The sequence below is a fragment of the Cnephaeus nilssonii genome, assembly GCF_951640355.1.
Source record: "Cnephaeus nilssonii genome assembly, chromosome: 9".
In the NCBI taxonomy this organism is placed as follows: Eukaryota; Metazoa; Chordata; class Mammalia; order Chiroptera; family Vespertilionidae; genus Cnephaeus; species Cnephaeus nilssonii.
In genome coordinates this window covers 74,761,120-74,778,135 of record NC_137080.1, presented here as the reverse complement: position 1 = coordinate 74,778,135, position 17,016 = coordinate 74,761,120, and the positions used below count along the sequence as shown (strand labels likewise).

The following is a 17,016-nucleotide window of genomic DNA, read 5'->3' as shown; positions in this document are numbered from 1 at the left end:
GCAGGATCTTTGACCACATGAGGGCAGCTATATTGTGTGTTGCAGTGATGATCAATCTGTATATTACTCTTTTATTAGATAGGATAGAGGTCTGGTACAGGGGTGGGGGCCAGCTGGTTTGCCCTGAAGGGTGTCACAGATAAGGTTGGGGGTTCCCTTGGGGTGTGGGGCGGCCTGAGCGAGGGGCCTGTGGTGGTTTGCAGGCCGGCCACACCCCCTGGCAACCCAAGGGGAGGCCCTGTTATCTGGAATTTATTTTCCTTCTACAATTGAAACTTTGTAGCCTGGGGCGGCAGCCATTTCTGGGGCGGCAGCCATTTCCGTGGCAGTTAATTCACCTTCTACAATTGAAACTTTGTAGCCTTAAGCGGGTGAGCCCTGCCAGGATGTGCGGAAAGCTTTGCTTCCCCTGTTGCCGGCGGCAACCCTGGCCTGCTCTCTCAAGCTCCATTCTGCCGCCATTTGTTTGAATTTGTTTACCTTCTATAATTGAAACTTTGTAGCTTGAGTGGAGGCTTAGGCCTGCAATGGCTATGGAAAGCTTGGCTTGCTCTGTTACCTGGGAAACCTTGCTCTCTGTGGCTGTAGCCATCTTGGATTGGGGTTAATTTGCATACTCACCCTGATTGGCTGGTGGGCGTGGCTTGGCTGGTGGGCGTGGCTTGGCTGGTGGGCGTGGCTTATGTAGCAGAGTGATGGTTAATTTGCATATTACCGTTTTATTAGAGAGGATATTTTTGATTGGTTAATTTTATTAGGCAGCTTTACCACCTGTTAAATCTGTCTGCTGTGTTTCTAGTTAAAATATTTTTAGGTTCTATAATTTCTCTTTGAACATTTTTCCAATTCTTTATTAATATTTTACATAATATTATGCAAATACTTGAACTTAGTCCAATTATTTAAAAAATTTCAGAAAGCTTTATTCTTTTTTTTATAGAGACTTTTTGTCATGTGCTATTGCCATCTTGTATGCCTGATGATTTTTTTATTGAATGAGTGACATTTTGTATGAAAATTTGTAGAAATCATTTCATGCTCTTGATAGTTATCTTCTTCCATAGACAATTTGCCTTTGCTTTGGCAGACAGTTTTGGGACAAAAAAAACAACCCTCAATCCAGTCAGTAAATGAAGGCATTTGAAGCCAGGTTTCATTCTTTAGGATACCTTGTCTCCTTCAGGTTTATTCCTACTAGTTAGCAGAAGGCCAAGGTTGCTGACTTATCTCCAGTGTTACCTCTGTTCAACAAGACTACTCAAGTTCCTACTCAGCTTCTCCGTTCCTGTTGCTTTTCCTTCTCAGTCCTTAGCTGGTGCTTGCAAATTGCCAACAGCTTTGAGAAGAGAAAGGGTGCTGGCTGTCATTTTCTCCAGGATATTGACCCTCAAGCCCTCACTGCCTTGGCAGCTTTCCAATGTCCTGAAGGGATGTGTGACACTTCTGGTTGTTTTAGGTGGGAGGTTTGCTCTGCAGCAAGCTTATCTGCCATTACAAAAAATACAAACACTTTGTAATCATAAAACCAATGTACCCTTCAGTACTATAATATTTAGTACTTCAGAGAAAAATTAGCCCTTCTTGAATATTTACCAACTAAGAATATATGTGCCTAAAATTGCAGAGTTCTATAGATAAGTTTTTCTCTTCTCACTGAAACTCTACCCTGGTTGATCTTATCCACTAAACTGGCTTTAATTACTATCTTTATTCTGATGAACCCCCAATATTTATCTATATCTGAAATATAGATCCATATATCCAAATGCCAAATTGATACTGACAGTAGGATAACTCACAAGTGTTTCAAACTCATATATACAAAATGGAGTTCCTCATCATCTACTCCTATTTACAAATGAAGCCACCTCATTCTCCTTTGCTTCATAGGTGGGTGAGCAACACGATCTTCTCCCACAATGCCAAGCAATATACCTAGTAACCACCCTCAGTTCTTCATGTCCCCTTACCCTCATATGTAATTCCTCACTGAGGCCTCATATTTCAACCTCATTATTATTTCTTGAATTCATTCATTTTCCCACTTCTTTTGTCAGCACTTTGTTTCCTTGGAATTAGAAAACAATCTAAAAATTGCCCCCCCCCCACCCCGTTTCCAGTTCAGGAGTATATATAATATACACATTCCCCCTAAGTCATCTTTGAAAAATAAAATTAGTATCTTGCGACTCCCTTGCTTACTAGTAAAAGCCTTCAGTGATTCTTCATAACCTGTAGGACAATACCCAAGTGGTTTAACGTGGTATAAATACAGTTGATTATTCATGAGTTGAATGTGAAATAAAAATTGAACCTCTATAAGGTAAAAAAAAAATGTAGTTAGAAATTTTGGTATGGAAAGAAAAAGAGAACACAATACAGACTTATCATTTTGGAAATTAGTCTCCTAGAGATGAGAATTGAAGTTGTGAGAGTAAATTATAGAGAAAAGAGAACATAGAAGAGAAAAAGGTAAGAGGTGAGAGAGGTAATGCATTTCCTTAAGGAAGACCAAAAATAAGTACATTGTGTCCTGACCAGTGTTGCTCAGTGGTTAGAATGTGGGACCCACACACCGAAGGGTCGCAGGTTCGATTCCCAGTCAAGGGCAGGTACCAAGGATGGAGGTTTGGTCCTCAGCCCAGGTCAGGATGTGTGCAGGCAGCAATCAAACAGGAAGAAAAACAGAAGTCAAATGTCATAGCATAGGCTGCATTTTGTTAATTGGTACAAAAGGGCCAAGGATGAGGACGGACCATATGCCTCTCAGCGGCTCTGAGGACAGGGAGAGACGCAGATGCAACTCTGAGAGGCTGCACTGGGAACAAGTACTTGTAGTGACTTACCTGTAAAGAAGAAAAAGACAAGGGCAACAGGAAATTCCTCTGTAAACAAATCCGACTGCAGTGAAATTACAGCTTCTAGATGTAGCCATCAATAGAACTGCAGATTCTAAGACCCCAGGGCCTTCCGCTCCCCTAAACTTCTCCGCAGACCAGCCTTAACTAGGAATACCTATTAATAACAGCACCGTTTTGGTCTTTGACAGCTCCTTCCTGTACAGAAGCCTCGGTGCCAAGGAGGTTGAGCCCCTCCCTGAGAGGAATCATGCCACTCACAGACAGGTGAAGAGTCACCCCTAGTTGTCCACTTTCCCCACTGTGTTTTTCCTCTCTGAAGAATTTTTATTTTTATTTTGGATTTGATTTCCATAAATTATCTTCTCTGTGTTTCCGTTTTATAACATTCTTCTATGCACAGTGCCTCCCTGCCCATCTGTGTGTGTGAAGAGACTGTTTTCCTCAATCCCTTTCCAGATGAATTGTTAATTGTGGTGTCTTAATTATTCCCCACACTGCCTCGCTGATATCAACACCACAGTGACATCAGCTAGTCTCCATGCGATTTCCCGCCCACATTAACATAATGAGCAGGTGCCGATGAAAACATATTTGTCAAATGATAGACTTTTATATTTTCTCGGGGAAACAAAAACTGAAATGTATTTTAGACATATTATTGTGTATGCATATGTAATCACTTTTTCAAAAGTTTGCTTTCTGTTGCTATTAGATAACCTTTTTGGGTGGCATATTTCACACTACAGATGTGATTCTTGGCAGTAGCCCATCTGTCAGACTTGTAAAAAACAAAACAAAACAAAAAAAGAAGTGGCACATTTGCCTGCTGTTCTTCTGGGTGCAGACAGAGAGATTTATAGACAGCCTTGCCAAGGTGTGGAGGTGGAGAATGGGAGATTGAGCTTGGCATATTGGCCCAGGAAGAGAAGGACACAATACTAAAATTAGGAAAGAGGGCCAATGCCAGAGTGTGGGGTGCAAAGAGAGTGAGAAAAGGGGAGGCGGGTGTCTTAGGATTTCATGCAGAGTTCGTAATACCTTTTTAGGACTCCAAGCCAACTTCCCTGTTTCTAAAGTCTACATTCTGTAGTGTTTCTGGATGACTTTATGTCTATTTGCTTTCTTATGGGAGTTAAGTTTAGGCTACTAGTATTTTCCATGTGTATTCAATTGCTTTATTTGTTGTTTTTCAGTAAGAAAAACGGTTTCATTTCACCTTACCTCATTCATTTGTGTTTAATTGAGAAGATGGTGCCTATTTTATCCTTTGTAAAAATTATTTTTGGTCTAAAAAAATCTCACTTGGAAAAATGTATTCATTTCCTCATTATAAAGAATATTACAATTTACTTGATGTTTAGAATTCATCCCTGAAGTGACAAAGTAAGCAGTTTCAAAGGCTTTCACTGACACGATGTGGCAAAGGGTGGAACTACAGTATGTTTCTAAAGATATTTCCTGACATGTCTATTGATCATTTTATACATATGTAATACAACAAATAACCATCAAGGAATTATCTTACATATCTATATGCATGTATTTATAGGTTAAATTTTAAAAACCCTAGAAACTGGACAATTTTTTATTATCATATCTAAATTATATTATAACGTACAAATAATTAAAATTATATATAAAAATCATGCAGTTACTTTTTTTTGCAGTTACTTCTTTTTAACACTGCCATTAATATTGTGGAACTACAGTATTTTTGAAACATTGTGTTTTCATGAACTCTTTTAGCTGTTTGTGAATTTTAAAAATTCATAAAATGAGTAATTAAGATTGCTCCTTGGCAATTCCATTCTGTGTTTAGGATTATTGAGAGACATCATTATAGTTCAAAATTTTCTTTTCAATTTTATAGCATCCTTTTTAATTGAAGTTTATTTTTAAATTTTGGTAAGATACACATAACTGAAAATTTGCCATTTTATTTCTAATGGTACAGTTCCATGACACTAAGTACATTGACATTGTTGGACAACCATCCCCACTATACATTTCCAGAACTTTTTTCATCTTGTAAAACGGAACCTTTGGTCCCCTTAAACAATAATACCTTAACCTCTCCTCCTCCCAGCCCCTGGCAACCACCATTCTTCTTTCTATAGTAATGGATTTGACTCAGTACATAACATAAGTAGAACTACACAATCATTATCCTTTTGTGTCTGGCTTATTTCGCTTAGTATAACATCTAAACCTTGTTTTAATGTTACAAAATTAAATAATTTGAAAATACGTAAAATAAAATTGATATACTTAATACAAATATTTTCAAGATGCGCAGTAACACACACTATATCATGCTTAATTACCTCTTGATATCACAAAATTGATTATTACTTGACATTTGAAGACATAAGTGTATGTTTAATAAGAGTTGCAATCTCACCTCTGAAGTTTACATGTTTTTAATTGTCGTATCACCAACAGATTGACAGTATGTCACCTTATGTAGTGTTAGTTTAAATTTTTCCAAGTACAAGTGTCAATTTGAGAGAGAAACATTTTCCATATCTGGGCCTGATAGATATTAAACTAAAAGGAAACAGTTTATTATAAGTGCAGAATAAAATGGCAAAGGTGTTTTTAAACTAATATTTCCTTTTACTATTTGCAAGCCAGTTAAACCTTTGACCCATACACTGATTAAGGTTATATCTAATGACTGCATCTATATATTATTTTAAAAATCCATCTTTGCATCACAAGCTGCGATGTTCCCATACATCTTGAGCCACCTTTCCCTCTGTCAGTCCTGTGGAGAAAAGATGGGTGATATATATACAATCAGATTCTTACAGATGGAGAGAAGGTTACCTTACAGAAGGGCAAGAGAGGAGGGAATAAACAGATTTTTATCTTCTCGGCACCTCTGCATCTCAAAAAATGTCTACTTTAATAAAGTCTGTGCTAGAGCTGGAGTGTCATTGACTGCATTCTTGCCTTCAGTGATGGCCTTTCATCCCTGTGTTCTCAACTATTCCTCCCTTGTTTGTGGTTAATGAGGGCAGGCTCTTCAGTTCAAACTCACTACAAATGGACTTGAATATTGATGGATCATGATCATTCAGAAAACTGGTTTTAAAAGTAATGCCAAGTTCATGTCTTGGGACCTACCAAAGCTCATCAGAATGTAGTGTATGGAGAGTTGTGAGCCAGGAGAATAATTGCCATGCAACTACGTTATGGCAGCTGTCAGAGTTTACTCAAAGAGGAATGAAGAAGATAAATGCTTTCTTCAGCTAGTGGGCTTTTCTCTCCCTTTAAAGCAAAGAAATGGGTAAATGCACTCATTAGTTTTAAGGTTTAGGAATAATTCTCTGAGGCCTGGTGCTCTGTTCTCCTAGCCCAGCAGGGCAGTGGCCCTGTCCTGATGAGTTGCAAACTTACGCTAGAGCAGTGACCCCTTCTTTGGAAACAGAGTCCCTGCAGATGGAATTAGTTCAGATGAAGTCCTACTGGAGTGGAGTGGGTCCCTAATCCAATAGGGCTGGTGTCCTGATAAGAAGACAGCCATGTGAAGGTGGAGACACAGAAGAATGCCATGTGATGGTGAAGGTAGAGATCCGGGTTATGCAGCCGCATGCCAAGCAATGCCAAAGATTGCCAGCAAACAACCAGAAGCTAGGAGACAGTCAAAGCATTTCCCTACAGGTTTCAGAGGGAGCAAGGCCTGGAAAGAATTTAAAACCCATGAACAGAAAGGAAAGGGAAGCAGTTATCAACTCAACATAATTGCTAGTAGTTAAAGCCACCACAAAATGAACTCCAGGTCTTTAGCAAGTCATGAGTTTCCTACTATTAAAAATGTTCAAGCTGGATGGATCAGTCAGATAACTGAGGTGACTTATGCATCAAATGGCAGGTGAGATTGAATGATCTCTGTTGAAGTCTTGTCAGATAGATGTTGGCCACTTCCTTTTCATCTTCTGCTTCAATAGAGGGCATAACATAATGGCATAGCATGGTAGATACGAGTTAAACCTAAGCTCTGGCACTTATAGCTATATGTCCTTAGGTAGGTTTCATAACTTCTCTAGCTTCAGTGTCCCAACTGTTAAATATGAATATGAATATTCATCACTTCATAGTGTTACTATGAGGTTTAAACTAGTTAGTAACTTAAACTGATTAGGAGAGTGCATGGCAATAGAAAGTAGTATAAAAGTGTTGCTTGGGGAAAAAACTTGCTTTCATATTGGTTAAACAGAATGCATTAACACTGTCTTTCTTTCCATCACTGCTATTTCTCACCTCCAAAATATGGAGAATTAAGAGAACTGGGGGGGGGGGGGGCGGGGGATCAATTGGGGAAAAAGGAGACACATGTAATACTTTAAACAATAAAATATTTAAAAAGAGAGAACCAGAACTGCTTTTTTAAAAATATTGTGGAGTTTTGTTTGTTTTTTGTATGTTTTTTGTTTGTTTGTTTGTTTGTGTGTGTGTTTTTGTCGATTCAAAATTATACTATTTGGACCACTTATTGACCAAGTATCAGTGGTATGATGCTTTTGACAATTTCCTTATAACAAGGCTTGATAATGTATTAGTCCCTGCTAGGATGGGTTTGTGCATGGGGGGCGGGGGGGAGAGAGAGAGAGAGAGAGAGAGAGAGAGAGAGAGAGAGAGAGAGAGAGAGAGAGATTCAAGTGTTTCTGAGAAACAATTCTGCAGCATCATTTTCAGATACTAACAAACTACAGTTCACCCTAACATAGTTCACCTGAGTTTGTGGGTCCTAGGTTGATGGAGTTAGATAATGATGTGAAGTTTTTTTGCAAAATTAAACCCTGGGAAATTTAACCCCATTCAATTAGCATCTCTTGGTGACTGAAGGGTAATTTCAGCTTCAGGAGCTAGTGAAAGCATTTTTCAGTATATGAAACTCTTAATAAATGATACATAATTGCCAAAAAAATCATCATTCAGTGACTTAAATTTAACAAAATGTGCTTTTGTTTCTTCACTATATAAGGTTACTAATCACTGCATCATTTGGGTGCATGGGAGACAGTTCTGGCAGGTTAATGATATCCCAGGCAAATTCACAGTTACTTTCTGTGAAGCAAACCATCAATAAATGTGGTAGCGGTGCTTGCAACTATATAATTCTGAAGTCAGTGATTATGTAACTGTTGGATACACCAGACAGAGGGAGGGCAGAGGATCAAGGACTGGTTGTTCCTTCCATAAAGAGCAAGTCGGTGAGATAGTGCAGCTCTTAAACATAAGTGTATACTGAAAGGCAATGAGGCAGGCTCAGCTGTGAAAGACTGAAAAGTATGTTTGTGTTAAGGTGATGTTTAGAGGCCATGAAGAGTAAGAGAAAGAAGGATTGCATTTCTAGAATTTATATGGGCTTTGTTATAACTTCTTCATTTCCCAAAAGAAGGCGACCAGCGTGGTGAAAGGTCAGCTCTTCGCTTGGTGTTTAATCCCAGTTCTTCTGCTTTATGAGCCATTTGTCCTTAGACAAGTTCCATGAATTCCCTGTGTCTCAATTACCTCATGTTGGTCATGATGTCCTCCCTTTGGGTTTGTTATCAAAATTAAATGACCTCAGCATACAAACCATCTCGCTCAGTGTTTGGCAATAACAGGAGCTGAATAATTATTGACTTTTGTCTTTGAAGCCTCTTCATCTATTGAGGTTCCAGACGCAGCATTTGAGATCAGATAAGGGTAAAAGTCACGGATGAGGCAAATTACAGTTCACTGGAAATAGCTAGCTCCTAATTCAACTCAATTCAGGAAATATTTCTTGAATATCTACTACATGTTGAGCACTGAGGGAACATCAAGAAAAGTCAAAGGTTATTCTATAACCTCTGGGAATCACAATTCAACATGAAGTAAAAGTTAACACAATCTTATGATCCATTGAGAAATGTCTTGCAAGGCAAGTGAACTGATTTTAAGTATATATTCAGCATTCACACAGATTGATGAATTCAATGAAAATTCACCACAACCTTAAATTATCTTTCCTTTTCAATATTTATTTGTGGACTTTATAAGAATATTAATTAGCTTGACAGTGTTTCCTCATGAGTATCTATTTTGTTTCTTTGTTTAGTTTACTGTCTTAGTCTCTCTGGGCTACTACAACAGAATACCATCATCTGGGTGGTTTACAAATGACAAATGATAGAAATTTATTTCTCACAGTTCTAGAGGCCAGAAAGTCCAAGATCAAAGTATTGGCATGGTGAATGACCACTTCCTAATTTATAGACAATAGACTTTTTGGTGAATGACCACTTCCTAATTTATAGACAATAGACTGGTGAATGACCACTTCCTAATTTATAGACAATAAGACATTTTGCTGAGTCCTTACAAGTAGTCAGAGATAAGGACACTAATCCCATTCACGAGGGCTCCACGATTATGATGTAATCACCACCCAAAGGCCCACCTCCTAATACCATCACACATGAATTCTGGGAGGATACAATCATTCAGTCCATAATAGTTACTATTCCTTTTTCTTTCCATATTAGTGTGTGTGGCAGTGTGGAAGAACCACCACATGAGGACGGTGACCAACTACTTCATAGTCAACCTTTCTCTGGCTGACGTGCTCGTGACCATCACCTGCCTTCCAGCCACACTGGTTGTGGACATCACTGAGACCTGGTTCTTTGGACAGTCCCTCTGCAAAGTGATTCCTTACTTACAGGTAATTGTTTTTGATACATTTTGGTTCAAACACAGAGCTACTGAAAAATTACTTTCAATTGTAGTCATAGTGCTCTAATGACTAGTTAGCTAAGAAAGAAATATACTTGCCCAAGGAATTGACAAATAAGGAAAACACAGGAATCAGTATTTCTTAAGGAAAGAAATACTTGAGACTTTCTATGTAAACAAGTTCTGGGTTAACAGAAAACAACAGAATCCTCAAGTCATTATTAGATGCTGCGTAAACTTTTTACTTCTTTCACCTCTAATTTTCTGATGATAAAATAAGGAATATGAACAAAGTAATGATTGAAATTCTCCCAGGCCAAATAATAGACAGCTATCTGTTTTTACAAGTGGTTGCATCTCATGCTGAGAAATTAGGAACCATGTGATCAAAGCAGTACAGTACACAGGTTTTCGTGTAATTTCTGAATAAAACCACCAGGTTTGGAATATCTGTCCTGCCATTCACCAACTGTATGCTATCAAGCCAAATACATAAGCTCTTTGTGATTCACCTATTTAAAAAGGATAATAATTTTAATTATAGCTATAGTCTATGGTTGTTGTTAGTCTACTTATATAATTTATATAAATCACTTGGCATAGTGATTACCCTCTGGTGGATATTATAAAAACTTAGGCCTTGGCTGGTTTGGCTCAGTGGATAGAGATCAGCCTGCGGACTGAAGGGTCCCAGGTTCGATTCTGGTCAAGGGCACATACCTAGGTTGTGGGCTCGATCCCCAGTAGGGGGCGAGCAGGAGGCAGCCTATCAATGATTCTCTCTCATCGTTGATGTTTCTATCTCTCTTTCCTTCTCCTTTCCTCTCAGAAATCAATAACTATAAAAATAAATAAAAACTTAGTATGTTCTCAGTAACTATAAGTCATCATCATCATCATTAGATTATTTATTGTTCAGTAATAAAAGCAGCTTTCCTATGATTAATTGTCCTACAAGAAGATAAGAACAAATACTTTCAGAGAGTACATTTTAAATGATATTCTGATAGCTCTAAAATCTTTGAACAAAAAAAAAAAAAATTCCTAAGCTAGGGGCCCCAGCAATAATACTCAAAGACATGGATGCCCTTTAGCAATTGAAATAAAATGATTTCAATTTAAGTGAATAAAATGCTGGCCATTCCCTGTTTGTGTTCCTAAACCCTATACCCATATCCATCTTCCACCATCTCAGTTCCTACTCCATCCAGTCTCCCAGAGATTGATCATAGTATTTGGAGGAAACAAAAATGTGCTCCTAATTATAAAAAAAATTCTTATAAACAGAACAAGCAAAAATATTGATCTAGATACAGACCTTACACTCTTCAGAAAAAAGTAGCTCAAGATGTATCATAGATCTGAATGTAAAATACAAAACCATAAAACTCCTAGAAGATAATATAAAACTTAGATGACCTTCAGTATGTTGATGATTTTTTAGATACAACACCAAAACCATCCTATCTAATAATAGACAAATATGCAAATTGACCATACCCCCGACACGCCCACAAGCCACACCCACCATCCAATCAGAGCGGGTATGCAAATTAACCTAAACCAAGATGGCTACAGCCACAGAGAGCAAGGTTTCCTAGGTAACAGAGGAAGCCAAGCTTTCTGCCTGCCCTTGCCAGGCCTAAGCCTCCACTCAAGCTACAAAGTTTCAATTATAGAAGGTAAACAAATTCAAACAAATGGCGGCAGAATGGAGCTTGAGAGAGCAGGCCAGGGTTGCCGCCCACAACAGGGGAAGCAAAGCTTTCCGCACACCCTGGCCGGGCCCACCCGCTTAAGGCAACAAAGTTTCAATTATAACCCCAACACAAATGGCTGCTGGCCTCGGAGGGAGCCCCAGGCTTGGCTCTGCTCCAGGCTACAAAGTTTCAATTGTAGAAGGAAAATAAATTCCAGATACCAGGGCCTCCGCTTGGGTTGCCAGGGGGCGTGGCCAGCCTGCAAACCACCACAGGCTCCTCGCTCAGGCCGCCCCACACCCCAAGGGACCCCCCACCTGATCCGTGATGCCCTTCAGGGCAAACCAGCCTGCCTGATTGCCCCTAACCGCTTCTGCCTGCCAGCCTGATCACCACCTAACCACTCCCCTGTCAGCCTGATTGATGCCTAACTGCTCCCCTGCCAGCCTGTTTGCCCCTAACTGCCGTCCCCTGCAGGCCTGGTCACCCCTAACTGCCCTCCTCTGCAGGCCTGGGTCCCCCCCCCCCCCCCAACTGCCCTTCCCTGCAGGCCATGATATTATAAAGATAGTCCTTATTACTAAATGAAAAAAGACAGTCTAAGGAGACTAAGTATATTCTGTATGATTCCAATACGATGGCATTCTGAAAAAGGCAAAATTATGGAGAAAGTAAAAAAGATCTAAAGTTATCAAGGATGGGAAAGGTTGAATAGGCAGAACACAGAGGATTTTTAAGGCAGTGCAATGATAATATATAATGGTGGATACATGTTGTTATACCTTTATTTAAAACCATGGAATGTACAACATCAAGAATGAATCATAATGTAAACTATTAACTTTGGATGATTAGGATGAGCAATGTTGTTTCATCAATTATAACAGGTGTACCACTCTGGTGGGGGTGTTAATAACAGGACAGGCTATGGATATGGGGGCTGGGGTGGCCAAGGTATATTGGAAATATCTGTACCTTCTCCAAAATTTTGATGTGATCTTAAAAGTATTCCAAAAACACAAAGTCTTGATAAAAACAAAAGTTGGGGGAGACTACAAATAGCTCATTAGTAGAAATTATACTAATTTGATCTGAAATGTTATAAAAATATTTGTAGCTCAGTAGTTTTTCAATGACCTCTTATACAGAGAAGTGATCATTTTTTTTAGGTCAGATTCTTGATAGAATAGTAAGTGGGAAATAGTAAGTGGAAATTATAAGCTTCATGGCAGGCATTAAGTTTAATAGGATTAGTTTGAGTCACTTGGCTGAAAACCATGAATGGGTTACAAAAATACACTGCAGCAAAATTCTTCCAGAGAAAAACTACATTGAGCAACATAAAAAATTCTGTAAGAAAGGGGTCTTTTGGTGTTTTCATAGAAACACAGGGGAAATCATACTAGCAGAGAATTCTAATATGTCACCATTGCTGTGCTACTTCCAGCAAGATTTGTATTTCTCTTGGTTCCAGTAACTATCCGGGGGGAAATTTGGGGAATCCTATTAAGTTTCAAGATGGCTTTAGTTGCCCAGAATCTTCTATTTGCTTGGAGAGACGATTTCAAGCTCTCTTTATGAAACAGAACAGTCCCTTGTTAAGAGTGAGGTGATGCGTGAGGTGTGGATCATGCGGTGATAGTGCAGTCCTGCTCTAATGCACAATGATCCCTTGTTATAGACTGTGTATTCCAGATTCTACTGCTAACACTCGAGGACTGACTGGAAGCAGTGGGAAACAGTGAATGATGCAGGATATCCATCTCTCTGAAAGTCATGGACAATAATCATCTACACAGCACAACTTACCAAGTCCTACAGTTGAAGGAATAGTCACCTCCTAATAGATTCTGCTTCTCTTTAAACAATGTCCAATCTAATCAACTCCTCAGTTGATCCTCTTCTCCATAGGCCAAGGAGACAACTACAGAGTAACCACAAGATCTGAGTCAGATGGAAAAGACCAGATCTATTCATTACCTCATTCAATATTACTTGTTGATGGAAAGTTGCAAATGCAAAAAAATATTGACACACTGGTAAAACTAGTATCTCCAAATTCTCACATTATTAATTGCTCATTTTCCATAGCATTTTCCCAAGTGGAATAAACAGTGTCAATGGTCAATAAGCCAATAACTTAAATTTAAGTATTGCTTTTCCTTAATTATAACATTCTGAAACTGATGGCTTTTGCACCTAAGAGGATACTTTTGTCCTACTGAATATTTTAAGACATATTACAGAATGCCCAGACAGTTTTTAAGGTTATTTGGTTATGTTTAAGATTCTTTGGACATTTGCTAATTCTCTATAATTTATAGGTTCTTTTTCTTCTAAATATAAATACTATGCAACCTTTAGATTTATGAATGTTATACTATAACACTTTGGCAAATGCTCAAAAATCTTTAAAATCTTACAAATATAACAAGTCTGAGATGAATAATTAAAATGACATTTTTATATCCTATATAATAAAGATGTAATATGCAAATTGACCCTCACACCATCACACAAGATGGCCACCCCCATGTGGTAAAAAATGGCCACCACAAGATGGCCGGCATGGGAGGGTAGTTGTGGGCAATCAGGCCAGCAAGGGAGGGCAGTTTGCGGGGGGACCAGGCCTGCAGGGGAGGGCAGTTAGGGGGGACCAGGCCAGCAGGGGAGCAGTTAGGCGTCGATCAGGCTGGCAGGGGAGTGCTTAGGAGGTGATCAGGCTGGCAGTCAGGTGAGTGGTTGGAAGCCAGCAGTCCCAGATGGTTAGAGGGATGTCGACTGCTGGTTTAGGCCCGATCCCTGTGGGCCTGATGTGGGATTGGGCCTAAACCGGCTGTCGAACATCCACCGAGGGATCCCAGATTGGAGAGGGTGCAGGCTGGGCTGAGGGACCCCTGCCCCATGTTCACGAATTTCGTGCACTGAGCCTCTAGTCTTTAATAATTATACAAATGTAAGACCATTAACATTTATTAGGCTAGTTGCTGAATAATTACTATGAATTTTCTTAAATTATATATATATATGTATATATATATATATATATGTATATATATATATATACATATATATATATAATTTAATTTTTAATTTTTTTCTTTCACTTACAGCAGTAGTTGACTTCTTTTTCCAAGTGACTATTTTTCTAACATATTTTTTTATTGTTGATAGTATTACAGATATCTCTCATTCCCCCTCCATCCCCCCAAGTCTGAGTGATTATTTTTTATGAGCACAGAAATGGTTCCGCACAGGAAATTCCAGGAAAAGAACAGAAGCCAATAGAGATGGGGGCTGTGGATGCTTGATGGTCAGACAGGCTTCTTCACTCACAGTCACACATTCCCACCTTCCAATCTATTAGTGCCTGTCATCCAAATCTGTGATGTGGCAACATTTCCACTTCTACCTGTCATGTGTCTCTGAGGTCTTTTTGTCATTTCTATGTGCAAATATAAAACAGACTCATTCTCTACCAAAGAAAACCTCCAGCATCACCCTGACCACAGGATGCCCACAGGAAGAGTGAATGACCAAGCACCTGACAACAGAAGAAATTCACATAATCTCACTTCACTTCATTCTCAACATTCGTTACCCCCACTAGGTTCATATTTGAAATGATTAACAATCTGGTTGATTTGAACTAATATCAAAATCTAAATGGAAAAGGCACTCAGAAGAGCACTCCTTGAAGTGAAAAGCAGTAACAAAACTCTTCATTTATAATCACTTATGATATGAAGGAATTTTATATCCCCCCAAGAAAATCAAGTAAATTGAATGCTAGTGTGTATAACACACCAATAAATATAGTCGTCAAACAGTACATATTAAATTACTGATTATCAAGGGTCCATTCAGGGGATTCTACTGATGGATCAGACATGCAGCATAGTCTCTCACACAATGCCCCCTAACAGAGAAGGCCCTTTGGCTAACTGTAGGCACTGGGTGGCAGTCTTTCAGTGAACTGTTCTGAATAGATTCTTAACTGTTTAAAAGTAGAGAGAAACACTAGAAATGACTTTGTAATTTGAACCAAACTATGTCTAGCTCTTTCACCCACATTGATTAGAATTCATGAATAATAAATCACTAAACCTTGTTGAACATTTTACACTTCTAATTTCTTGATTGGCTAAATAGAGCTCTGGCACAGCAGCTATGAAAGGTCAAGTGTGCAGATCAAGACCATAACAATTCTACCCCCAATTTAGTAATAGTATTGAGGGGCCTTGGGTGCTAGACATATTGGCAGGGAAGTAATGGAAGTTGGTAAGAGAAAGGGATTGGTTTGGGAAAGAGGTCTGAATACACTCTAAGTAACACCAAGAAATTCCCAAGTGTTATCAACTAATCTAAGCCTACACTGATAGAGCTTAGCCCTTTAAGATTATACTTATAAAGTGAAATTAGAGAGTTTTCCAGTTCAAATTAATCATATGTGTTTTATTTTTTCCAGTTGAGGATATGATTTTCTCTATCAGTGGAAAAGTTTCAAGACAATATAAGGATAGGAATCACTCAAAGACTGCCAGATTATAAATTAAAACATTTTGCATTGAAAAAGTTTGCAATGCTTTCATCGTACCTTTTGCATGTTCAATAAGAAATATGACTTTTTCCCTAAAACATGTTTAATATTATTTTTGGCAGAGATTTTTTTTTTAAATTGGAAAGCACTGCATGGAATGTTTTTTGGCAATTTTAAATATGGTTATTTGTTGTGACTGCCTTTCTAATAAGGTAAAAATATTAAGAGTGATCCATGTAATACCAGGTGCCTCTCTTGTACTCTGTCCTTCTTTCTCTAGACCGTATCAGTGTCTGTGTCTGTCCTCACACTGAGCTGCATTGCCCTGGATCGATGGTATGCGATCTGTCATCCTTTGATGTTTAAGAGCACAGCCAAGCGGGCCCGGAACAGCATCATCATCATCTGGATTGTCTCCTGCATTATAATGATCCCTCAGGCCATCGTCATGGAGTGCAGCACCATGATCCCCGGATTGGCCAATAAAACCACCCTCTTCACAGTGTGCGACGAGCGCTGGGAAGGTAAGTGCATCATGGCCCACAAGCTGGCATTTCTGTTACAGCTGCACACTGAAAATGTCAGTTGCATAGCCACTGTAAAGCTGGCCTTGTGTGTTTTATTGCCATTTGTTCATAGTTTTGTAAAATAGTTTCACAGAATAACTCCACCTGTCCTGGTCCTTTAGAAATGCTATATATTATGATCTAGTTTTCAGATAGGAAATGGAAGGAGGAGTTTATTCCGCAATTCAGATCTGGTTATGTTACCTTTTCTTAAATTCTCTAAAATGAAAAGGACTCATTTATGTGAATTCAAACATGAATTCTGGGATGATTCGCATTTTATAAGATGGCACAGCATTATCTTGCCTCAAGGGTCAAGTTCCCCAATGGGCTTCAAATATGACTGAATTTTTCACTTGAAAACCATGTGCTAACTGGACGCTCGACTGGAGTTGAGTACGTGGACCAATGCTGTTCTCTGTGTCAAAATATCTAAGTTTGCTTTCTCTGTTCATAACATATCCTAATATATAAAACCCTGGGTCGTATGGACCAGTAATAACTGGAGGCTGACCAACCAGAAGTCAGTGCTGGCTCCGCCCCCAAGCAAGTGGAAAGGGGCAATCAGGCAGGCAGGAAGAGGCGTTAGGGGTGATCAGGTAGGTAGACCAAGCGGTTAGGGGTGATCAGCTAGGCAGGCA

General features: G+C 39.0%; 1 protein-coding gene across 1 annotated transcript in view; it reads left to right on the top strand.

The window, feature by feature from the left end:
• HCRTR2 (hypocretin receptor 2) overlaps positions 1-17,016 on the top strand; it is a gene marked incomplete at both ends in the record, with an annotated part of 94,250 nt that overhangs the window by 54,727 nt on the left and 22,507 nt on the right. Inside the window, 2 exons of the mRNA XM_079781476.1 lie at positions 9,380-9,558; positions 16,090-16,333. Of these exons, the coding sequence (XP_079637602.1) occupies positions 9,380-9,558; positions 16,090-16,333 (423 nt within the window). The remainder of the gene's footprint in view (positions 1-9,379; positions 9,559-16,089; positions 16,334-17,016) is intronic.